Raw genomic sequence first — 25,818 nt, 5'->3', positions numbered from 1 at the left:
TTAATGGCGGGTTAAATGCGCTGAATTTAGGGTCCCAAAAAAAAGCTCTTCAACCGGAAGTACTACATTGAACGTAAATCGCAGACACTTGGATCTATAACTTCAATTTGAATCATCTTTGTAGAAAGCGATGTTTAGAAATACTTCAGAAGGACGAGTAAAACTCCTCTCTAAAGTATTGTTTCAGAGTAAAATTTTTAGTTTTAAAAACTATTACTAGAAAACTTGAAACTAGTTTTAATATCTAGTGCTAACACTCACATGACTTACCGGAAAAACGATGTACTTTGAACCCGGAAACAATACAGAGGTAAAAGTTATAGAAGTTAAATAATTAATGTATAGATGTTGGCAAGTTTTAAAAAAATCTTAGAAGCCACTATCGAAAACAAAAATCGATTTAGTGACATTTCTGTTTGACAAATTATGTTTTAAATTTAGAATTTTGCTCACGCATTTAATGTGTTTTAATATTATAACAGATAATGAGACCGTACATTACTATAGAAAATTGTACTTTTAGTCTAAATTATAAAATAACGAGCACTCGTTAAAATAATGCCAGCTAATTGAAGAAGCAATTACGAGGTTTTTTAAATTAAGCTCAACTTTCAGACTTTCATAGTGGGGCGTCCACGAGTGCGTTAGTTGGTGCACCTATGGTTAGTGTGCAAGTTCTGGATTGGATTGGCTCGACCGACACTCTGTGTGAGGTGATTGGTACCAAGAGTGGGGAAAACAGTCTGTGTTGTTTTCTTGTGTCGGACAGTGTCGATCTTAGTCGAAATTATATTTGGTGTTTTGTTTCTTTATTCCACTATTGTGGAAAATTATAAACAACTTTGTTTTCTTAATTATTAGTGACATTGGATTTAAAAAAAAAAATATTTAAGCTAAAAGTAAGTTAAATAGCAAAGTGAACTTCTAAAGCCTAACCTTAAAATAGTGATAACTCCTCTATTGTGCAAAAAAAAGAGAGTAAATTATCAGATAATCGACTTTCTTTTATCTTAAAATTACTTGCAATTTTTTTTTTTAACTTTTAACTTTTTTTCGTTTATTGTTTAAATCTTAAATTTTTTCCATTAAAGATGGATGAAGAATCTAATGAAGAAATTGATAAAGAATTTAAACAAATTCTAACAACTTGTTCATTTTGTGATGTTGTTCTTGATAATATGGAGTCAGTGAAAAAATGCAAATTATTACAGTGTTTACACAGTATCTGTGATAATTGTGTGCAATACATTCATTCACAAGGTAAGTTTACACTATTTTATTTTTGCACCCACCAAAAATCAAAATAGGAACTCTTTTTATTATTATTATTACATTTAAACTGGAATTAAGGTATGATGCAATTTTAAGTTCATTATTAAATATTGATAAACTGTGGGAAAACTCCTTAAAACTTCTTTTAATAAGTACCTTTAAGATGATCAATAAATTTCTCATTAACGAACAAAGTAAAAGAAACTTACAGTGCAAATAAAGTAGACTTCTAGTTTAAATTACTCTTTTTTAACTTAAAAAACAGTAAAAAATTGTTAAAGAAATAACATTAAAAAAAAAGTTTAAAAACTCACAACTCCAAAACAATTACTATTCCTAACCTTACTTGTTTCATGGCAACAGAAATATACATTTATAACCATTTAATAAATATGTATTACTTCTTCCCGTAATACTATAACCTTCCTAATTAATAACAAAGTTATATTAGTACAAAGTATAACCTCTCATTTTTTTTTTTGTGATTTAAATTAAAGTAAATGTTTATAACCTTCGTTTATGAAAAATATTAATTCTGTTTTACAAATTTTTTGAGATCAAATACAATTATCTAATTTAATTTTTAAAATCTATTTTATTTAATTTATCGTTACTAAAAAATATTTTAAAATCCCATCTTAATTCTTAATTGAAAGTTGATTATGAAATTATCTCCTCACTTCTTTTTAGCCTCATTTTAAATTAATTTTTGAACTAGGATTTTTATTTTTTTTTTAATAATAAAGATTTAGCCTAAAAAAGAAGTATACTGGAAATTTTCATCAAAAATAGTTCTACGCCATGTTGTCTAGGGATACTTGTATTTTTCTAGTTCAGCTTTATTGATTGAAGGCTTAATTGAAGGTTGATAAAGATCTGTTAAATGATATAGAAAAAAAACTATTAAATAAAAGAAAAACAAAAAATCTCGTGAGTTATTATGGGAGTAAATTTAAAGTTAAATTGATCATCGGGAAAAAAACTATTTGATATAATGACCATATCATTGTATTGTTTGAGACTTAACCATTAGAGGATTGAGACCAATAATTGTGGGGATTTTCATTTTTCATTTCATGCAGTTACCAGAAGTCATAATAATTTCTTGTTTATTTTTTCAATCATAAAGAAAAAACTATAAATTAACAATTATACATCAAAATTAAACGAAATAGTTGGTTAAAGTCTTACTTAAAACTTCCTCTTAGTTTTTAAGAATTATTAAGAAAAAGATTCTTAGCAATAGTTACAGTAACCCTCATGATTGGCAGAAACTTTTACGTGCATGTTTTTTTCATTGTTCTCAGAATACTTTTTTTTTTTTTTAAATCGAGCTATTTTTCTCAAATTGCAAGCAAAAACAGCCTATCAACATTATTTTCAAAATACAAGAAATTTCATTGAATCATGATAATAAACTTCCAGTGTAGAGTCAAGATGTCAAGACTTTAAAAAATACGATTGACTGATGTTATCTTTCTTTTAAATTATAACTTCCAGAGCAGTAATTCTCTCCAGTAACATTTAATCTTTAACCTCTTCATTGTAGCATCTTCTCATTAATCTTTCATGCATATCCATTTGTTTATTTTACTTTCTTGTTGCAGGAAACAAAGAAACGTACTGCCCAAAGTGTACGTTGCCAGTGAACATGGAGAAATTATTGGATCATAAAATTTTGGAAGAATTAATTGCTTTTGAAGATGAAACAAATGTGACCTGTATGATGCATCCATCAGAAAGTGTAACACATTGGTGTAACAATTGTTTGGAATATATTTGTGATGTTTGTATTAAGGTAAGTTTATTTTATTTTTTATCCTGTTTACCGGAGTATTTCTTGGAGGTGGATGTACTTGGATTTGATAGGAAATATGAAGAAAGTCTTTGTCTTTCATGGAAAAAAGAGTTTTATTGTGTCGACCATTTGTGAAGGTCTATTAAGAAAAAGAGCCTACCCAAATCAGCTGGGTAACAAGCATCTCAAGAAAGAACAAGAAATCTTGCTCCTGCTAATTTAGCCAGTTCATGATCCCTCCACGCCACACATATCTAAAATGAAACATTGACAAAGAATGTCAAGTTGGATTTCATTCTCTTTGTCTCATTTTTAAAAAATATAAATGGGGATCCAAGTGATAAACCGATCTGTTCTGATTTGGTCTGTCTAAATGGATGGTAGATTTACAGTGGAGTCTCGGTTATCCGTCACCCTTTTATCCGTCTATTCCAATTAACCGTCCCTGTCCTCAGTATTTAAAATTGAAAAAAAAAAAACAAAAAATTATTTTAAAAAGAAAACTTTTTAAAAATTTATTTTAAGAATATTTTCTTTTGAGATTTTTTCCTTTGTCTTTTAGGTACATACTCCGGTCCATCATTCGATAGTTTGTGGGTTTTTTCCTAAAAAGATCAACAAACAAACAAAACCGCCCACAAAACCGATTAGATGTCGGCAGACATTGTATTCATTAATTTTAATACCCAATAGAATGAATTGAATAATGAAAGATACCTGACCTCTAAGGCTTAAGCGTATAAACGTATAAAATATATATACCAGTTAATACAAAGTTTTGTACACGTTAAACAAAAGAATCTGGAAATTTTCCTGTTTTTTTTCCATTATCCGTCTATTCGACTATCCGTCACGTGTGCGGTCCCGGTCATGACGGATAACTGAGACTCCACTGTAGATTTTTCTATTATTTTAGAACCATTATTAGTATTTTCATTTAATGATAAGTACAATGTTTAATTTTTAATTTTACATTTTAGTTACATTTGCAATTGAAAGCTACAAAGGAGCATGAAATCATACCAAAGATGGAGTATTTAAAGTTTAATGAAAATAAACAGGGCAATTTCCCATGTAAATTACATCCTAGTGTAAGTATAGTTAATTGAAAATAATAGTTCTTAGATTTGTTCATTTAATTATCCATTTTCAGCTATAGGTGTTGTTATTTTCCAACCTTGGTATAAGTCTAGTTTGGTTGGTTTCCGCTGGGTATTGCATTGTTATATTGTAAAAATAACTTTTTGAGGTGAACGCTAATTCTGCGATTCAATACTAAATCAAAAATTGAGAGAGAGATTTCGGCTTCACTTATTACCGTCTCGCAGTATACTTGCTGACTGAAAAATATACCAAAAATAAATACTCCTAAATATCCCTTTTTTTTTTTGTTTCTTAACCTAGCCAAATCTTTCATTTCATTCTAAACTGTCTCTTAACACTTATCCCGTACTATTTTCCCCTCGAATATCGCCTCGCGATTACCTGATCGCATGATAGAAAAGATCATCCTTCGAAATCATTTCAATACCCTGTGTGGGTCGACTCATGTAGGTCGCCTCATCCGTTGGACCCTCATTTATTTCTTCCAGTTTAAGTTATTTATGTACAACACATAATCATATTTACTTGTTGCTAACAGGTAGTTGTAAATTAAGTAAAGAGAGTTAAAAAAAAAAAATTGTTACAGGAACAATTAACACTGGTATGCACAACATGCAAACAAATGACCTGCAGAGATTGTCAACTGGATCTACATCGTGAACATGGTCATGAATTTCTAGGCACTGCAGTAGTTCCGGCTAAAAGTGAAATTCTGCTAACCTACATCCAATTGGAGTAAGCGTCTTGTTTATTATGCTAATTATTAACTGTACCATAATAAAATATTTCAAAAGTGTGCATTTAAAAAAACAAAGGATATGGACTTGACATTTCATCGGTTTCTTTTTTCCTCATGGAATCAAGACAGCTGTGAAGATAAAAGAGTTTTTCATACAAAAGTTACAGGTTTAAAGTTTGTTTCAGTTGTATTTTACAGGTAAAATATTTCTTTAACCTACCTTCTTTTATTCTTCTTAGTGTCTTAAGAAACTAATTGTGTCCCTTAAGTTTTATGATTGAATTAGAGTTCAGCAAAATTCTTGTAATAAAATAAAAATGTACGCCAAGCTCATGAAATTTCATTACTGCAAACAAGCTTTGCAGATTCTTGGCGAAGCCCTACCAGTAAGTGTGATTAATAAGAAGTAATAATTTTAAGAGATGCTGTAAAATTAAGTCAATCTTTTGGGTTGAAGCTAGCGAAAGTGTTGATGGAGCAGATTTTCTGTCCCTCCAAATCGATTCTAGATAATAGTTTAGTCATGTTTTTTCCAGACAGAGACAACTGTAATCATAGAATACTACTTTGTGTAAAAGGAATGACAAGGAATATTTTCTGAAAGGAGGGCTGCGCTCAAGGTTTTGGTATCAGCTTAAGTTGAGAAGGAGCTCAAAACTAATGGTTGAATGTAGTATGGAAATACGTGATCACGTTGCTCAAAAAAAATTTTAGGGTCCTAGGAAATGTAGTCAACGTATGATGTGGCAAATTGGATAGTTTGTGACAGAGAAATGAAAAATTAAACGATGAAGGAACTTATTTTAGCTTTTTGGATGCCCTTCACTACAGTAAAAGAGGGCAACTGTTCAACAATTGAAGCTTGCAGAAGATTTGATAAGCGTGAAAAAACTTCATGAGCTTAGCGTACATATCATAAGCATACGTGAAAATGCTTTCATACTTAACTCCCGGGGTGGGTGAGAGGTCAAAAAGCGTTCTAATCTGCAAAACCATCTAATCTCGCACAGAGAACACTGCTCAACAAGTCACAAGTTATTATTAAATGTTAACACGAATATTTCAAGCTGTATAGGTTTTTAGAGTATGACGCATTATTCTCTCTATATTTGTTGCGCACCCCTGCTTTGCAGATTTTTTTTTTTGGCAAAAACAGTCCTTCCTAGGAAGTCGTAGAAGTTTTTGCGAAGCTGAGGATTTATATTTTGTATCCACGATTATTATTTCTATCAATTGAAGTAATCAATAATTTTTGTTCTGTTTTTAATTTGCAGACATCACAAACTATTGTTAGATGAGGCCCACAAATTGATTAAAGAACGAAGAAATGAAATTACCCAAAGAAAGCAGGAAGTGCACAAGGAAATAAATACATTTTCTCAAAAGTGTGTAGTAATTAGATCTATTTTAATGTATTTGTATTGATAAATATTCTTGTTTATTTCTTTTATTAGGCTTAGAAAATTATTGCAATTGAGTCAAATTTTCGAAGTTGGAGTTTTCAATTGAAAAATCCTTGTATTTAGGGCTACTTTCTGACTTCAGCGGTGCAAGTACTCGTATAACAGAAAGTAAAACAATTAAGTGTGACCCCTTATCTCTTACAACAATTTCCCCAAGCTCAAAGCTTTGAGCTCAGTTCATTTTTTAAACTTATTTAATTTTTCCAAACAAACTTATTTTACTTACTTTGCAAAGCAATGACTTAGTGGATTACCTACCTCACTTCTCAGGTGATAAGGTTAACTTTTAGTAACTATTTTCCACAAATTCACAAAAAAGGTAAACAGTAATAATAATTGTCTTTATTAATTATATTTACATTTATAAACATCACAAAATTAAAAAATCACCTACAAAAGAAAATAACTAAATATACTGCAATCATTTTATCGGTGGGCCCGAAGTGAACCTGTGCTTTGGTTGATTTTATGATCGTTTACAGGTAAACAGTAACATAAGTTCTTATGTGAAATTTTCCTAAAATTCGAAATTTTAATTATAAATTACCTCTCCTTTATAATATATACATAAGACACAGTATTATACATTATTATTAATGGTACGAGAAGAGAAGCCTAACAAATCTCGTTTCTCCAGAAATCGAAATTTCCTCGAAAAATTTGTAATCATATGGGTGGGTACAAAGTTTATGGAAAATTTTTTGAAAACATTTTTGAGGAGATTTGTAAAAATGTGAAAAAAAAAAATGCATTCAGTGTAGTTACTGAATCACTGTTACTAATCGGATTCAATCGATATATAAAGTTCCAGTGGTTATTCGATTTTGTATAGTTCATTTTGTATCCCACTAACTAATTTTTCGGACTCAGATAGCCTGGAGTAAAAACATGATTTCGCAAATTTGACATCTCAATAAGTTTTTTTTTTCTTTATTTTTTCTAAGAGAAATATCTGTTTAACAGTCTAGTAAACATAATCATGAAGTGGACCAAAAATCTAATTGGAAATCTGGATATGATAACCTCTAAACAATTGACGTTATACGATACCCAGGCTGAATCAGTCAAAGATCTGACTCGGCCAATCATTCACACGTTGAAGTTTGTTAAGAAAACTTTGAAGACAAGTTCAGATACTTCTATACTTTACTACAAAGAGTAAGTCTTTTATTAGTTCTATTAATCTTGGAAGTTAGATTGATTGAATATTTATACAGGCTTTGACTCTAATGATCAAAGAACGTATAAATAATCTTGAACATTTTCTATTTTGAGTTTTTGAACCGGAAATAAACGTTTTAAGGTCCAATCCTGAGTCAGAAAAAGTGGATTTTACAAAATGGTCTGCGAGTTTGCCTGTATATCCGAATGATTTAGATGCCAAAAAATACGCCACAATAAATTTTTGATCAATATCGGAAGTATAACTTCCGCTGAATCAATTTTTCCTTTTGTTTGATTAAGGTTTGCTCAAAAAAAAAGTCATGATTTTCTTTAAACTTATGTAGATCCATAACTTTGATTTGAAAGATTTTTATGAGGATTTTGTTTGAACTTGTGTATGTGGTTATAAAATTTGTTTTGTTCTTCTTTTTTTTTCTAGTTTAATACTAAATCGAATGCAGACATTGAATAGGCAAAAGGTGCTTGTACCAAATTCTGCTAAACAAACAAGAGTTAAATTTACATATGGAAATTTAAATAACTTAGTTAGAGGTAAAGTGAAATAAATCTCTTATTTTTCTACCTTACTTTGTGATTTCATTAAAGAAAATAGAACGATGGTAGTTGCATTGGTTACAATTTGTGGATTTTTATTAACATGTATTTTTCTCTTATTCAAATGGAATATTGATTATTTTTTCTCATGATCCCAAACTTTTAGTGTTGCAAAGTTTTGGTGAGATTACGGTATACGATGAAATGGAGGACGGAAGCACTGGCAGTGATGAAATTAATGACAAATTAACTTCTATGATGGCACATCGAATAAAACAGCAACATCAGCAAAACCAGCAACAACATCAGCAGCAACAACAACAACAACAGCTGCAGCAACCGCCGCCACAAGACGAAAGGAGTAAAAGTCTGCCAAATTACAATGCGCCTCTGGTCAGCGCACATGGACAAGTACTTGCGTCAAATCCAGTGCCAGAACAGTATGGCAGATCTGCAGCGCTAACTCCGGCCGCCCCAACTCAACCACCGCCTCCACAACCACCTCCCGTGGTGATTCAGCAGCCTACGCGCCATTCCCAGTCTTCTTATGCCAACCAACTCTTGCTACAGCAGCGTCAGTCACACCATCAGTCCATGCAGCAACACGCCAATGCTGCCCATCACCCTCAGCCAGCTGGATATACGAATACGGGTAATTTTATTACAATTAGTACGAATACTGCTATTTCTTGTAAGGTCTCTCCAATCTTCAATGAGAAACTTTCTTCTTTTTTAACATTTAAAGAAAAAGTTTCTTATTCAATAAATTTCAGGCAGATATTGTATTCTGTGTTTTTAGATGCCAGTTAACAATTGAAAATAATATACAACCGAAAAAATTATTTTGTAATCTAGAAAAAAACAAAATAAACTAAAACATTGTCAAAAATGGCTCATACTATTTTGTTTAAACTTGGTATACTGATCGCTCACAATGTAGAGTATAACCCCAAGGCAAACTATACTCTACTGTGTAAGACTAGAGCTTTAATTTGAAATAAATTTGAGAGAAGAGGAAGAGGAAGAGGAAGCTTCTTCCACTTTACGGCAAAAGTTTTCAGACAATGGCTTCTACGTGATTTCACAAGTTTCTTTTCAAATATTACTAATGGATTAAATCCATTTATCGAGCTTAAATGATAACTCTTAAATGATTAGCATCAATCTTTGTCTCAGTGAAAATGAGCTACGCAGAGATGCGGATGCATGCAACCACACCACAAATCCCAACTCCTTCACAAGCCAGTTATCCCAATCACCAGTATCCAGCTGCGCATACAAAACCGTTACATCATCAGTATCCATGGCCTGGAGCGACACCAAGTATGGGTGAGTGGAATAAGATAAATTTCTTATTTTTTTTGGTAAGATGGAAATTTCAAATAAAGTACACTTTTCTTAAGATTTTAGAATTTCCAGTCTTCTTGATCCAGGCAGATCCGTGAGATCTCTTTCCCTAAATGCCTTTTCATCCTTCCTTTCTCGGGATTGTCTTTCCTTTTACTCCTTAAATCTTCTTTTACTTCAAGTGTGACCCTCGGGTACTGTAAGTAATAACAAAAAAAAAAAAAAAAAAAAAATCTAGCCACGAGATTGTCCGTGCTATAGGGTGTGCATTATCTTATCGCAAACTGTTACCTCCTCTCGCCGCAATGTCACTATATTCCCCAGAATTAAGATTTCATAGCTTTATTAATTCCAGGTCCGCAAATAGATCAAAGAAGCGTTTATCCTTCAGAACAAGCATACCATCAATCTTCCATGTTACATCAACGGGCCATGATTCAACAGCATCATCATCAACAACAACAGCAGCAGCAACAACAACAACAACAACAATCACAACAAACGAGTAGTTGTCTATATCAGACTGTGCAATATCAACCTTATCCACCGTATCAACGGCCGCAGCAAGTCTATCCTAACACTTCCAGATCGCCAGCCCATTATCCTGCACAACCTCCTGGTTATGGTGATAGGCAACAACGTGTTGTTCAACAACGGCCTCAGACACCAGTAAGTTTTTTTTTTTTTATGATACGAATCTCTTAACAAATCTGTGTTCCACAGACCTCTCATAAGTTGATGCACCTTAATTTATAAAAGTAACAAATGATAATGTCGAGAGAACACTGTCTGTAGACAAATTTCTCTTTATTTATTCTTCTCTTGTCGTCTCAGTGGTCCTGCTTCTAGGAGCAGTTGCTCTTTAGCACCTCTGGGAGGTAGAGATTAAATTTTGTTCACAGCCTTCAGTCTATTTATTAATTTATTAAACACTGTTTCGATACAAATATGTATATAACAGTGGGATTGACCCATTTAAACACAACCTTCAGTCACGTTTTCACTGACTGTGAAAATGTGCAGAAAAGCGGTTGAAAACTTCAGAATTCTCCTTCAAGAGTGTATCGCGGCTGACGGCCGCCACCTAAGTGATATCATCTTTCAAACTTAATGTAAAAAACTAGATTCTGTACTGAATTAAACAATATAAACATAATTTCTGTAAGTTGAATTGTTTTTGTTTTACATCCCTTTAAAACCGGTTCATACCTTTTGCCCCACCCCCTGTACTTTTCAGAAGCATGGCAACAAGAAGTAGAGAAGTAAATAACCCGATTTCCTTCAAAAAATTGTAACAGATTATCACTTATTCTTTCTCTCTATTCTAGGTAGCTTCCTGGCACATACCTCAGCCCAGAACATCCGACGCAATGTCTACAAGTTCGGGTGGCACTCCAAGCTAGTGATCGTTTTCTTCTAATTAATTAGAAATAACTCAATATTATATAAAAAGAAGTATTGTAAATAAGGTCATGCATATATATATATTAGTGGAAGTGTTAAAATATCGATAGTTCCTAAGTAAATAAAAGAATAATAATTTTTAATCATATTAAAATACTTATATATATATATATAAAAAATACTCAATGTACAATTATTAAGAAAGAAAAAGGAAAAATTGAATGAAGTTAATTTTATAAAAATCAATATTTGTAAGGTTCAGTAAATTAAAAATTATCAGAGCTGAGGGGCACTTGTAAGGTCGGTACTTTAAACCAGATGCTATCAGCTTATTCTCTTAAGAATAAAATATGAACCATATGTTCGGAGTTGAAAGAAAATTTGTGAGTTAGAACCTTGAGAATTTAGTAAGAGGAAGTCTTGTGAGTCTTCATGCCTGATTTTTTTTTTTTTAAGTTAAAGACTTAGTAGTCTTTTTTGGGTTCAACCCAAATATCTAGAGCAGTCTTGGGCAAACTACGGTCCCTAAACTAAGGCTTCTATCCGACCCGCCGCTGTTTGTTTTTTTTTTAACATTAGAAATTTTAAATTTTATTGTATCTAATAAATTCTGTACAACAACAGCTGGTGAACGATTACGCGTCACTTCCTGTCTGTGCAGATATTTCCTACAATGGAACTACCAAAAAGAAAGGTTGAATTAGAAACAGATCAATAAATCCAGCCTTTTTTTATCTTCATTCCTCAGAATAAGTTCGTACTTATCCGTGTACATCCAAGTACAAACCTGATTTACTGAAGGAATTTTTTAGAAAAGCAGTTACGATTCCATCCATTCATCACATTAAATTTTTAAGAATTTCCAAGAAACATGTAGTCCTAATCTTTGTCTTTATTGCGTTAATATTCTTGGACGACGCTCCAAATTACCCATTGAACTCAAACGCTTAATATACAGTACTATCCTCAAACCTAATGTGGACTAAGCGGACTGTGAGGTTCAGCCAAACCTACAAAACATACGGACAGTACAAAAATTTCAGACAAAACTCCTCCGACAGATAGCTGACGCTCCTTTCTACAGTGACTAACCTCCACTCTTCACAACGATCTCAACATTCCCTTCATAGACCAACTCGCCAATACTAAATATCAAAAAATTCCATACTTGTTCTCTCGACTAGCTCTAATTCTCTTGTTCTGTCTCTCGCTTTCTCTGATATTCCTAATAATCCTCCTCGCCGACTGAATCGCCAGTGGCCCCGCGACTTCCTTGTAGGCTGAAGGCCTAAACGCCATTATTTTCCTATCTCTCCTCTCTCCTCCTTATATTCTCCTCCTCACATTCTCCTCTCTCCTATAAAGAGTGCTACCGCTGGGTAGTTTCTCTCCTCCTGCTCTCCTCCCGCACCAGTTCATCACTCTCTCCTCCTCACATTCTCCTCTCTCCTATAGAGAGTGCTACCGCAGGATAGTTTCTCTCTTCCTGCTCTCCTCCCGCACCAGTTCATCACTCTCTCCTCCTCACATTCTCCTCTCTCTTATAGAGAGTGCTACCGCTGGGTTGTTTCTCTCCTCCTGCTCTCCTCCCGCACCAGTTCATCACTCTCTCCTCCTGCTCTCCTCCCGCACCAGTTCATCACTCTCTCCTCCTCACATTCTCCTCTCTCCTATAAAGAGTGCTACCGCTGGGTAGTTTCTCTCCTCCTGCACCAGTTCATCACTCTCTCCTCCTCACATTCTCCTCTCTCCTACAGAGAGTGCTACCGTTAGGTAGTTTCTCTCCTCCTGCTCTCCTCCCGCACCAGTTCATTCACTACTCACTCCATATTTCCTGATTGTATATGTACAATGTATACAGATTGTAAATTACAAATTAAAATAGTTCCCCCCAACTTTTATTTTTGTTCTGAGGCCTACTTAAAAAAAAAACTTTGTCCATCATTGATTTATAGCATCCCTGGTTGAAGTTCAGAACTGCTGTCTTTTTTAAAGTACTGATTTTATAAACTGCCTTTGGAGATAAAAAAAAACATCAAAATAAAATCTTTATGTAAATTAAGAAACTTTCTTCTTAGCTATTCATCTAAAAAAAAAAAAAAAAGTTTGAGAAAAAATGTTCTTGTAGTTAAAAAAAATAAATCAATAAATAAAGCCTAGTTATATGTTAATAAAGACAAAAAATAAAATTATAACTTAAGATGAAGATTTGTTAAAATTAATGGAAAAGCAGTATTAATTATTATCTTTTATTAAAGGTTCATCTAAATCAAAAGATTTTAAGGCTCTCTATAAAATAGATTAGAATACAAAAAGGTTAAGTAATTTTACGTGATGATGGGGGGGGGGGAGGAGCAAAAACTTGAATTTTACCGTCTTTGTCCTGAGTCTAAGCAGTCGATAAACCTTATCAGCTCCAGTATGATGAGCTAAAGTTCGCCAAAATAGTTACAGATAATTCTTCAGGCCCATTTCTCTGTAGGGTAGATGTATGTAAGGTACCAAATCCTAAATTAAAAATAAATTATTGGCTATCCTTTTTGGTGCAATATAATATCTTCATTTTATTCATAATTTTAAAGTTAATAATTTTTTTTTTTTTTTTTTTTACGTTGACTTAGACAGGTTATTCACGCACAACATCTCCTTTAAATTATATAAAATCTAAGAAATCTAGGGTTTCTTCTAGAGTATATCCTCCTCCAAACACTTGTCAACCAGCTGTGCGTGTTTTCAAATTTTCCCTGATTGATGGTTAACCTCTCCTATTCCCCCACAGAATCTGCAGATAATCTCCTATAGTTGTAAAGTCTTACAAAGACCAAGAGAGACATTCTTTATTTCTCTTCCAGTTTATAGCTCACCAGCCTTATCTTAGCTCTGGTGAGTTTAATATATCTTAAGACCAAGATATAAACGGCTAAACTTCAATGAATTTATCAAAATTAATGAATTGAACATTTGGTCTGTCCTGAATTTTTTTTTTTTTTTTTTTTAAAAAAAGTCCAAATCATCTGTGATGATTTCAATTGAATACTTTTTCAGCTTGAAGAGTGTTGCCTTTGATTGCCTTCCTTTTGGGTGGATTTCAGCTTTTCCATTTATTAGAAAACCAGAGATTTCTCTCTTATTTCCTTTTCTTTTCACAAATTCCCGAATGTTTACCGTAATATTTTATCCAATCCGGGGGCTAACATAAAAATGTAAAATCAGACCCAATACCATCTTACAGAATGTTCAGATAGTAAACCATTTTTGAACCTCCTTGAAAGATTAAGGTTATTCCTCTTTTTTGGACTGGTTTTAGTCACAAGTACAAAAAACTGGAAAATTAAGCGTACGTCTGAGTTCTGCCAAACAACCCCCCCCCCCCCCATCAAAACTAGCTTGTACCATATTCTCCTCTAAAAAGAGGTATTTTGTAATCAATTTGCCAAAGTAAAAAGACAAAATGTCTTTATTTCAGTTTGTTCTTTTTTTTTTTTAGATTGTTCTGAATTGATGTGTATATATTTTGAAAAATATTTTATGTTACCTTTTAATTTCATAATGTGTGATAATTTTAATTATTATTATTTTTTAAAAATAAGAATACAAATTTATATTTTAGCAATATAAAAATTAATAAGTAAGGTTTCAATAATTGTGTAAATATAATCTTTAAAAATATCTTAATTAAAAAATAAAAATGTAGATTACCTTAATATTTAAGAATTCATTGCTTTTTCATTTTTCATTTTTGTTTTACATTCGCTCCATTTTCTTTTAATTAACTGTTTTAATAATAATAAGTTGAACAGAAAGTTTGTCTGTAACTTTAAGTAGTTATTTGTATGAACTTTATTTTTTTTTCATTTAAAATATGTTTGTCGTTTGAAACAAGTGTTAGCCAGCAGTTTTGACCACAATCTTGTAACATATAGACGCCTACAAATGGCTAATTTGCATTATTACAAAAAGTTCAATAAGAAGAAGTAGGTTCCCGCTGCTGACTCTTTTCTCTTCCTAGGAGCTTCTTACAGCTCACTGTCTGGTGATAGACAGTGTTGTCTGTAACGAGAGTACACTGTCCGTAGGCCGGTATAGTACACTGGAAAAAGCTCTGGGCGCCAATTCCCCTTAAAAAAAAAAAACTATCCAATTGATCAATTCCTCTTCTTGTAAAAAGAATATCTCATCCCTTGCCTCTAAATAATCATTTTGAACCGGTAAAAGTTGATCCCATTCCGCGTATTAGAAAAGATACCAATTCATCATGCAATTATCTTTTATTAAACTGTACTTTCTTCACTTACAGTGTATTTAAGGACAGGCAAAATGCGGATTTCTGTAGAATCTGGAAATTCTATTTTCCTGCTGCAACTTTCGCGATGTCCATCATTTCCCAGATGCTCCCCTTGGGAACCAGGCTCTTTAGGAAAGAGTTTTAAGGAAGAGACAGAGAAACAGTAACCACTCTCTGGAGACCACCAGTACCCTGATATTCCATAGATGGGTGTCTCAAGTTGGGAGTTTCTCAAGTGCGGGCACACTTCTTTACCCTAAATTTCACAATTAGTTCAGAAAAGACTTGAGGTTTCCTGGAAAACATGGAGACTTCTCGTTCACAACATACGACATCCCCGTGACATCCAATCTTCAGTACGGTTTGGCTGTTAACTTGGATCAGGCTTGAGATTGGTCTTTAAGGTTTCACTATAAACCCCCAAATAAAAAGCGCACGTCAACTCTGCAAAAATCCTTGCAAGTAGTTAAGGCAAGGATATGCTCAAAGACACAAGATCTCTTCAGAAATGGCTACTTACCTTCATGTGGGCTTCAAGTTCACATTTTTCATTTATTTTACCGAAAAACTTTCTGTTCATCTTGATTAGACAAGAAAGCCAAAAAATCTTTGCCAGTGAAGATTGATAATTAAAAAAAAAAAGCGATTTGTATTTTCCCTATTTAATTAATAAATTTTTTGTCATTGTGTTAATTTTTTCAATTAAAAAATTATTTGAAAAAAACTAACGGGCATGTGCAATTTTTGATCATATATTTTATAATTTCAATTAAACTATGTACAGTAAATCTCATGAAAGATTTTTTCCATTTTTTACACCTTTTATTTTATTATTATATTTTTATTTTAATTTTTTGTGTACTAAAGTTGTATTTTGTTGTATATATTGTAGATTATTTTGTAGTTTTGTTTTTTAGTAAATATTACTGTATTTGAAAGTTTTTATTAAGGATATTGTCTAAACAAAATATAATAAATCTTTTTTTTTTTTTTTTTAACTGAACTGATTTTTCTGATGTTTTCACCATATTTTTGATAATTTTAGTTCTTACACGGTGTTTAAAACTCTTATTTGTATGCCTGTTGTTTACCCGCCATCGATTTTTAGAGAACGATCTTTCGAAGATTTTAATTTATTCATTCATTGGGTTTCAATATTCGTAACTGTTTAATTTCTTTGTGTTCTTTGGACAGCCTTAGCATATACAGAGTACTTTTTATTTACGATCATGGTAATCTTACGATTTTAACTTCTGCCACAAAGAGAAGTTTTAACTTTTAGTAATCTTGAATAAAATTTTCTTGTATAAAAATGTCTCGCTCACCGGCAGAGAGATAAACACTACAGTACACAGCAAAAATAAGTATAACCAAACAATGTATCATTGCTAACTCCACAAATTATTCTGAAACAGTAAATAAACGCAATCGACATCGATTTCTCGTACAGAATCTGTCCTTGGTGTTATCCACGGCGCCGTGTGGGCTTCTTTTAAGACATGGTTTTGTAAAAAAAGAAACACGACCAACACTGAAAAATAACTTATTATTATAAAGAACTAAACACACTAAGTGGTTAATTAATGCCTGGATTACAATACACCAGAACTGAAGAGATCGTTGACTTAGAAATTGGTATACCAGCAATCACCATCTATAGACCAGAGAATATCATAATAGTGGACTTTGCAAAAAGACGAGGTTTTCTGCAAGGAATAATAGCCTCTGTTTAATTTGAAACAGTTTATCATGCAGATATTTAATCTTCTCAACTAGTCTATTTTATGTCACTCTTCTGCGAGCGTAGAAAGATACTCTCAAGAAAACCGTATAAAAACAAAATACCACCAACTCATTTACCAACTAGAAACAATATTAAAGATTGACTCGGTGAAAAATACGTATATCTAATTAAATTACGAATTGCTTTAAATACTAGATACCTAAATCGGAATTGATAAAAGAAGTTATACAAAGTACTTGTTATAAAATTTACCAAGCTCTTAAGAATAAATTGAAAGAAATAGATGTCGATGGAACTGAATGGGGAGAAAATTCTGTTATGATATATTTTTGCATGGAAAGTGTAATATTATTTGTTTTTCTATACTACATGATCAAACCTAGTTTTTTTTTTAGTTGCAATGAAGATTTATTTAAAATTTGGAACTGGGAGCCTTGCAAAGCGAGATGTTCACCAGCTTCTTTTATGTTATGCAAATTCCAAGAATAGAGAAAATTGATTTCACATCCTATTTAACAAGAATCAGACTTATAAATAAACTTGAATTCAGTAATCAAATGTTACAAATAAGAGACCAAACACTAAGTAATTTACGTCTAAAACATTCCTAGCCTAGGGTTTAGTGGCACCCTCCTATAATGAATTGAAATAAATAAACTAAATTGGTCGTATCCTTCGAAAATTATTGGGCACATCCTCAAAATTTATAAAGGTTGTCATGTGCAATAACAGTGTTTAAGCTGACACTTTTCCATTAGCAAGTTAGAATGGTCACATTTTGTTTTAAAAACTGCTACGCAATCTTTACTGCGAAACTTTACCATCTGTTTTTAATTCAACCATAATTAAAAAAATGTCCAAAAAACTTCAAAAATAAATCTTGGAATAAACAAAATTACTTCTAACTTGTTTTAATCATTTAAATTTTTACTATTTAAGAAATTTATGTCATAACAAAGAGTAATATTTTTGAGGTTACCAATTGTCTAATAGAGAAGGTCTTGTTTACACTTACAGACGACTTTTCGATTTAAGGAAACAATGTAAGTGGTTATAGTTTTTAAATTTTGATCACACATCCAACTTCGTTGTACATAGATAAGAAGTTTTTTTAGAAATGTAGTTTTAATCCAGGTTAGGAGTGCAAGGTTTTAATTACGAACATATAATCTACCCTGGATAAGTACAATTTTACATTATGGATATTTTCATTGGAAGGTTATTAGAACTTTTAAGTGATTTATTTTTGCAGGTAATTTTTTTCTAATATTTTGTTTTAAATATAAATTTAACTGTTTAACAGATCGTAGTCCAAAGTATAGTTGTGTTTTAATGCTTTTAGTCCTTCTTTTATTTTTTGTTTACGTTGCGAATAAATTGGTATTTGAAGGTACCGGGTCTTCTTATTAAGCTATAGTTTAATGTTTATTAACTTGATTAGTAAACAGTTTCTCTCGGAAAATTATCGTTTTGTAAAATGAGAATTGCTCTTATATAAACAGTAAAATCATAGCTTTCAACATTTCATCATCGTCCGTAGATGTTGCAGTTGTTGGCAATCAATATTTAAAGAACATGTATTACTACCTTCTATTGCAATTTAACCTAAGAGAAAACGATTTGTTTCCGATATGTTAAGTTTCTGTTATGTGGAAACCATCACAGCGTATGTTTCTCACCGAGGCAAGCCTCTGATCTATTCTGGTTATGAGCAGTAGTAGGTAATACGAGTATTGGGCCCAAACTCAAATAAAGTATAACTTCGGTATTATTTTTATTGTAGCTCTATAGAATAGTATTGGTTCCGGTGACGAAGGTTCGATTCGAATTGTTCTGATTTTAAATTATTTTTCTTGTATTTCTTGGAGTTTTGTTTGTATTAACTTATTGTATGTGTTTCAGTAGTTCATGGGTTTTATACGTCGATATTTATTTTCCTGTGAACGTAATTTCCAAGTTAAGCGCATTGCTGCTATATTGATTTTTAATCATACTATAATTTTGTTATTTGCATGTTCTAAGCGCTTCGGTTATGTACTTATTAACAATAATAGTGGAGAGGAGATATTAGGTCTCTATGCTGCAAATGTTTCAGAGAGAGAATAAAACACTTGCCCAAGTGCTTGGAAATTGCCCTAATAAAATATTTCTCGTGACCCGGCCGGCGAATATGGAGCTAACGACTGACAGACAAATCAATGTTTTAACGATATGAAAATGTTTGGCGTTTAGACAAGTTTTCAACAACTACACCCAAGAAATCAGAATCCAAACCATAATAGTAGAAAAATATAAAATCAATAAGTAAGCAACTAAAAATAGAATACTAAATGTGAAATTTTTGAAGCTTTCTGTTTACATATTTGCAGTCAAGCGATAAACATATAATATAAAAACAAAAAGTTGAAAATCTTTTCCTCTATTCTCAGATAATTTCCAAACTTGTATATTCCTGGCGAGAGCTCAATCACGGTAATTGACCAATGATTATGCTTCTTGCATGAGCATTAGGAAAAAAAAACATGAATCCACAGTTGTTTGTCAAATTGGTCACAGAAATTTTAGTAGTGAGTGACATGATCTGATAACTGACAGAAATAAGATATGATTGGATGCAATAATGGGCTAAAAAAAAAAAAAAAAAAAAATAGCATTTTGTATTCGTAAGATTCATATAATGGAATGTAAAAGTTAGCAATTTGCGGAAGAAATATATCAAATCCATTAAAAAACCCCAAAAAATATATTATGTACATATGTGAGACTTACCTTTTTTTTTAATGCTTTAAAATCAGGTTTGTAAAATGTAAGCCTTGAATACTCGTCTTCCCCTGTAAGCCAATTGTTTTGGCAAGGATGTCAACCCGCATCAGCGGTTAATTTGTGACGGAAGTCTGCCATTCATTAGCAGAGGTTATAAATCTAGTTGTGGTTCTAATCAGATGACTGCGATGGAGGCTGATCTCTCTGCCTTCTTGATTGAATTTAATTATATGGTTATGTATACGATTTGAGCTATTTGCGCCTTATCCTGTAGTTAATTATGGTTGAATTGTGTTCTTCATGGATTAGAGCAATAATAAAGTGTAATTTTGGTATTCCTTGTAATATTTTCCCCGTTTCTTTATCGGTGTAGACGGGGAAAACAGGCTACAACTGTTTATCGTGTTATCTTTAGATTCGAATGTTTATAGGTTTGGCTGAGCCAGGGCCGGATTTTCCTATAGGCTAACTAGGCTTCAGCCTAGGGCCTCAAGATCAAGAGGGGCCTACATTCAAATTGTTAGCAAAAATAAAATTACACCATACTAAAAACAGTACCAATAACAACATGTTTCATTTAATATATTGATATATATCACAGTAGTGATGTATTTTATTATCTCTCATATAATTTACAAACTTAAAAATAGGAGGTGAAAGGGCCTCATAAGTGGAATAGCCTAGGGCCTCTTTTCATCTAAATCCGGCCCTGGACTGAGTCCTAGATTTTTAGTCCATAGGTTTGTTTATAGGATTGTTAATTAACTTTTTTTGTGCAATCGGTAATTTAAGACATTTTTCTTATAAGTCAATTATATAAGTTAGCGCAATAGTCTTTTCTTATGTCGAGTGTACGGGTTGTTTAGCCTACGAAGAATAGCGCAACTGGTTTCTGTGATTGTTATAGCACAAAATTGTTGATAATTTAAGTTGATATTAACTGAAAAATAAATATTTGCCCCCAGGCTTTCGTTAACCAATGGCAAGTGGCCGTTTGCTCAAAAAAAATCCAAAGTGGAAACTCATCTCGGCCAGTGAAGAGACAACGTAGTATTGTGCGCACGATTGGTACCTACCTTCCGCTTCGCAATGCGCCCAGGGTGCATTTGAATTTGGCAGCATGGAATAACTGTGCGAATAATTACGCACCAAATGTGACTTTCCACGAGCAGGACTTTGGAAAAGATGACTTGGATACAAAGTAAGTTGTTCTTAATAGAGTACCGGGATGTTCTGTGGGCAGACGAAGGGCGTAAGTAGCATATTGTAGATATTGAAGGCGCCACAGTAGCCGAGCGGTTGGAGGCGAGACCTGCTAAGCTAATATGTCTTGTGATATTGGGTTCGATTCCCAGTCTAGGACTTGGATTTGATTTAATGGTTAATAAAATGAAATTTACAGTAAAGTATGCTTGCTAGTCGCCTCCGTCCACGACACCTAATTGGTAGTTGGACGTAAAGCTCGCCAGAAAAAATAAGAAGTTACTTTACTTTGTCGACACTGAAACGTTTTTCAAAGATTCAAATTATAAAGAGACCAATTTACGTAAAAAGAGGGTGTGAAATGTGTAATTGATTAAAATAAAAGAATTAGTCTACAACCTGAAGTAAAAATTAACGAATTCTTAGTTTCTTTGTCGAAAAATTGCCAAATATCCTCGGGAACATAAAATGTTGAAGTCCTCTCTCTAGTTTCCTTTCATCCCTGTTTTCCCTAATACTATGAAGGTAACTGCATATTTCTCTTCAGAATGAAACAAAAAAAAAAGGAATAATTACCTATTTTATAATAATTTGTTCATGATTTTGCAGTGGAACAATAAGCTGTCATAATGCAGAACGTGAGGCGAACAACAAATATTTGCAAGAACAATTGGATCAGTTAAAGCTTTTTGTGGCGGAAATACTGGAAAAACAAAGTGATACGATCAAAGAAATAGTGGAGGAAATATTGGACAAACAGAAGAAGAAAACAGTTGGCAGTAAGTCGGGCTTGGAAATTGTTATAGTTAGGAATATTGGTTGGGATAAATGGTCTAAAATTTTAGAACGGAAGGGAAATCAAAGACATACACACATCCGCTCGTACAAATATACAGCAAAACTGACAACTGATCAAACGCAGTCACCAACCGGACTGTATCAACAACACAATGACGCTGTTACGTACAGCAAGGAAAGGAAAACGTAATGGGACATCTTAGAAAGAAAAGAATAGAAATCTACTAATCAGAAAGCCATTCCCAAAAAACATTACTTTGCCCTAGTACGTAATATACTCAACTGGACGCCATAGTTTATTTGTAGTTTTAATGATAAAGTGTGTGTTATTGTGGGCGGTTGGAATGCTGCCAATAAGGAATCACTAGGCAGGAGAGATTTTTTTAGTAGCCATTCAGGCGCCACGGTAGCCGCGGCGATTAAGAGACTAGACCCGCAATGCTAAGATGTATTGTTGGTTTAGTGGGTTCGATTCCCTGTCTCTAGGCCTTGGATTTTATTTAATGGTTAATATGAGAAATTTATAGTAAAGTATGTTAGGCGGTTAAGAGACTAGACCCGCAATGCTAAGATGTATTGTTGGTTTAGTGGGTTCGATTCCCCCAGTGTCTAGGCCTTGGATTTTATTTAATGGTTAATAAAATAATTTATTGTAGGAGTAAGTTTGCTAGTCGCCTCCACTGTTGGAAAAAATAGGCATTACTTTATTACTTAGCCGTAGATTGTTACTTCCACCACAGCTTATCAAGCTTATACCTGCACAATTCTACTCCCTACAGGAATGGTGTGGATCCAGACGGACAGTGAAGAAGAAAACAAGCCGAGCGTTGAACTATCCATACCTCCGCCGCCTCCACCTCTTCCACCAACTCCTCCACCGCCTCCACCACCTCCACTGCCTCCGGCTGCCTACACAGGTGTCAATGGATTGAAGGGAACTAGGAAATACCGTTCCAGTAATAGTTCTCTAAACAGTAATTCCTCTACACCTCAGACAACAGCCAAAGAAATCTTAGGACAGTTAATGTTAGAAATGAAGAATGGCCGACCGAAATTGAGGCCTGTTCAAAGGTAAGCGTAGCAATAGAAAAATCTGTTTTGAACCCCATTTCTATTTTCATGTTAAAACATGTAAAATTCTTACTAAAATTTTCAAGTTCATAAAAATCGTATTTTTTTATCAAAACAAAAATAAAAAAAATACATAAAATAATAAATGATTTATTTAAATTTCTTTTTTTTACATGAGATACGTTTCGAACTTATTTTAAGTCTGAACAGGAAGGAAGTAATAATATGTCAGATGAGAGTATAATATCTTAACATATTTTCCGAGCATTTCTGAGTACTATTTAGGAAAATATACAAATTTTATTATTGCCTTTTGCGCCGAGAATAGTTTTCTGTAGTACAATTTCCCTTATCCTGTAGGATTCTAACCAAAAGGACAAGTTGTCCTTGTAAGCGGCTCATTCCAAAAGCAAAAATTATCTCGTAAGTTGACTGTAACTTATATTTTATAGGTAAAACATTTTATTTTCGTTTTTAAAAAGTATAAGCTATAATTAATTCAGTTCAAAGCATATTTCACAATCTAATGAAGTGATTAATTATTTATGGTCTACGTGGAGATACAGTTTCTTCCTAAAAAGCAAGGGGGACAACTGTCCTTTTTGTTTGAATCCTATAAAATAGGGACAATTTAATTTTTAGTAAATCGCTTATTTAAATACATTTCTTTAGTTTTTCTAAATGTTATTCTGATTTAAGATCTAAATGTGTCACATGATGTACTCTCTTGATTCCTCTTTTTTCGTACATCTCAGGCTGAGATGTACTTAATATAAGTTAGAACTGTTTTCTCTTGTAAAAAAAAAAAAAAAAATTAAAATTTGGCATTTAGGGTGAAGGGACCAGTAATTGACTGCTTAAGAAAAAAATCGAGTTTAAGATAGAATAACTTCCGTTATTTTGGCTCCAGGTGTAGGTTGTAAAATTGTACCGCTCCAGTAGGATGTATTTTATTTTATTAATATTTTAAAAGCAGTAAATTCGATCTTTATGTCAACCAAAAATGACTTTATTTGTAAGTATGTCAATGACCCAGTAATTGACATACCGAATTTTCGGTGGAACCAGTGTTTGACATGGGGTGGGACCAGTAATTGACATACAAATATATTCATGAAACGACATAAGGTATGCATTCAAAATCACTTTTAAATCTAAATAAATCACCTAAATCACTTTTTCAATTGGATTTATAACAAAAATCAGTCTTATTCATAATTAATTACAATCAGTTCTTAAATAGGCAAACCTAAATAATCTAATATTTTTTCATCGTTACTCTTTTTTATGCAGTTTTTGACGATCAACCCTTACACAACTGTCCTACCGGACAGTTTTAATTAAATCTAAACCAAGACAGGTAATTTGAAGAACAGCCCTTTCTTTCAATAGTACCAAGGAGATATTAGCTAACATGCTTGTTAGATCGTACACAATGTCTGTCGGCTCGCTTTTATCTCTTTCTCTCAACCCTTCCGCTCTCTTATCCTTTCAAGTTTCCGCTAAATATTTTGTTACTTAAACCTTTTTTTTTGGGAACGTTTTTGGTTCTCACTTTACCAAACTCTACTTCCGATTAGACTATGTGGTCACATCCTTGTTTTATTCATTTCGCCTATAACGCTGCTACCGATCGCAACTACGCGACTTTGTGTTCGAGTTGTTGGTGCTTTCTAGTGAACCAAATTTCTCCTACGCTTCCCCTCTTTCGGGGCGCTTCGCTAATATTTTCCACAATCTGTGCTGCCAGTGTCATTTGCTTCGAAACCTATCTGATTGTAATTCATTCTTACTTTCTGCATCTATTCAGTATTTTATTGTTTATTATTACTGAGTTACCTCTTGGGCACATGTATATTATACATTGTGTGCACGTTCATCGCGTCCCGCCACAGGTTGTAAGCATTCGCACTTATAACAGTAATAAATAAATGAAGCTGTTCGGCGATCACGATTATTCCAGTTTGTTGTTCATACATTGTTGTTCTCTACAGAATAATCATTCTGCATGCCCTCTTGAAATAAGGCGTACATTTGCTAATTCATTAATTTAAACATATTTTGTTGGAAGTTTTACTATTTATTTTGCCGATTTTTATCAATGATTTTATTTTACAATGATTGAATTTTTAATTATAATAAAATTTATCAACCTATCTTACCATTTTCCCAGGAAGTCAATCACTGGTCTCAAACAAAAAAGCTGTAGGACTAGTAATTGACATACATGTCAATTACTGGGCAGATTGCCGTTTCAAGGACCAGTGATTGACAGCCCCATTTTAATCCTCAATGCTTCTTATAATTAAAAAAAAAACTACATAAATGAAATCTACAAGTAATACTAATTATAACAGAACATTGATAACCACACGAATATATGAACAAATAAACGAAAAATAAGAAAAAAGGAAAATTATTTTCTTATCAATCCTCCTTAGCAACGGCTTGTTTTTTCCTTGATTTTGAACTTTTAACACAAATAACCTTCCACTGATACCAAGGAACATTCCAATAATTAATATTTTTCTGGAACTGCTGCCCAAAGGCTTCTCAATAACGAAATTGAAAGAATCACCACTAAAAACGGCTCATATCCCTTATAATACCAGTTTATTTCTGGTATGTCAATTACTGGTGCCCAGTCAATTACTGGTCCCTTCACCCTATGGAACTTGTGTTTTTTTTTTTTTTTTTTTTTTTTTTTTTTTTTTTTTTTTTTTTTTTTTTTTTTTTTTTTAACAGCCAACACACCAAATGTACAAATTTTTGTACAATTTAAATATACATATTCGGCCAGGGAGTTTTCATTTGCTAAATCTATTTCCTGACAAGCAGGGAAAGTGGTTAACGTAAGGGCTAAGAAGAAACTCGCTAATAGTGTTCTCTTTTTTTTGTCTGACCCACAGATCTCCTGGTGGCAATCCAATAAAACGTGCAAGAACTCCATCTAAAGCTGATCCAGCCGATATACTGACCGAAGTGTTAAGGAGAAGATATTCACTAGCGCAGATGTCCGATACGAACGGATCGGATACATCATCAGGTGTAGCTTCGTCGCCTGATTGGAGATCATGTTCCGCTTGATGAGTTTTTTTTTTTTTTTTT

The 25,818-nt window shown here is 32.8% G+C and overlaps 3 protein-coding genes across 4 annotated transcripts in view; 2 read left to right on the top strand and 1 right to left on the bottom strand.

The window, feature by feature from the left end:
• Positions 1-1,626, bottom strand: part of LOC141450159 (uncharacterized) — a 36,341-nt gene extending 34,715 nt beyond the window's left edge. The window contains exon 1 of the mRNA XM_074120308.1: positions 1,482-1,626. The gene's annotated coding sequence lies outside the window, so the exon portion shown is untranslated. The remainder of the gene's footprint in view (positions 1-1,481) is intronic.
• Positions 715-15,947, top strand: LOC141450158 (uncharacterized). Of its 2 annotated transcripts, XM_074120303.1 has the most exons (12): positions 715-899; positions 1,092-1,260; positions 2,880-3,070; positions 4,051-4,161; positions 4,761-4,909; positions 6,188-6,298; positions 7,340-7,534; positions 7,980-8,092; positions 8,262-8,747; positions 9,272-9,424; positions 9,798-10,111; positions 10,771-15,947. In XM_074120303.1, exons 2-12 carry the CDS (start codon positions 1,092-1,094, stop codon positions 10,843-10,845), a joined length of 2,067 nt encoding a protein of 688 aa, XP_073976404.1. In that variant the 5' UTR covers positions 715-899; the 3' UTR covers positions 10,846-15,947. The 2 variants fall into 2 exon arrangements, with proteins under 2 accessions (XP_073976404.1, XP_073976405.1); XM_074120304.1 differs by lacking the exons at positions 715-899; positions 1,092-1,260 and adding an exon at positions 1,995-2,136.
• A 1,801-nt stretch (positions 15,948-17,748) lies between these two features.
• On the top strand, positions 17,749-25,818 carry LOC141450157 (uncharacterized). The gene is made up of 5 exons (XM_074120302.1): positions 17,749-18,127; positions 20,604-20,839; positions 21,451-21,620; positions 22,419-22,710; positions 25,620-25,818. The coding sequence occupies exons 1-5, from the start codon at positions 18,074-18,076 to the stop codon at positions 25,795-25,797; spliced, it is 930 nt and encodes a 309-aa protein (XP_073976403.1). The 5' UTR covers positions 17,749-18,073; the 3' UTR covers positions 25,798-25,818.

The sequence above is a fragment of the Rhodnius prolixus genome, unplaced genomic scaffold (genome assembly GCF_049639745.1).
Source record: "Rhodnius prolixus isolate KJV_2025 unplaced genomic scaffold, Rpr scaffold_2, whole genome shotgun sequence".
NCBI lineage: Eukaryota > Metazoa > Arthropoda > Insecta > Hemiptera > Reduviidae > Rhodnius > Rhodnius prolixus.
This window is presented reverse-complemented; position numbering and strand designations above follow the sequence as displayed.

Coding starts and splice junctions, on each gene's coding strand:
- LOC141450158 (XM_074120303.1), top strand. CDS start 1,092: ATGGATGAAGAATCTAATGAAGAAATTGATAAAGAATTTAAACAAATT. Junction 3,071..4,050: donor TTTGTGATGTTTGTATTAAG/GTAAGTTTATTT, acceptor TTTACATTTTAG/TTACATTTGCAATTGAAAGC. Junction 9,425..9,797: donor TGGAGCGACACCAAGTATGG/GTGAGTGGAATA, acceptor TATTAATTCCAG/GTCCGCAAATAGATCAAAGA.
- LOC141450157 (XM_074120302.1), top strand. CDS start 18,074: ATGGATATTTTCATTGGAAGGTTATTAGAACTTTTAAGTGATTTATTT. Junction 18,128..20,603: donor TAAGTGATTTATTTTTGCAG/GTAATTTTTTTC, acceptor ATTTGCCCCCAG/GCTTTCGTTAACCAATGGCA. Junction 21,621..22,418: donor GAAGAAGAAAACAGTTGGCA/GTAAGTCGGGCT, acceptor TACTCCCTACAG/GAATGGTGTGGATCCAGACG.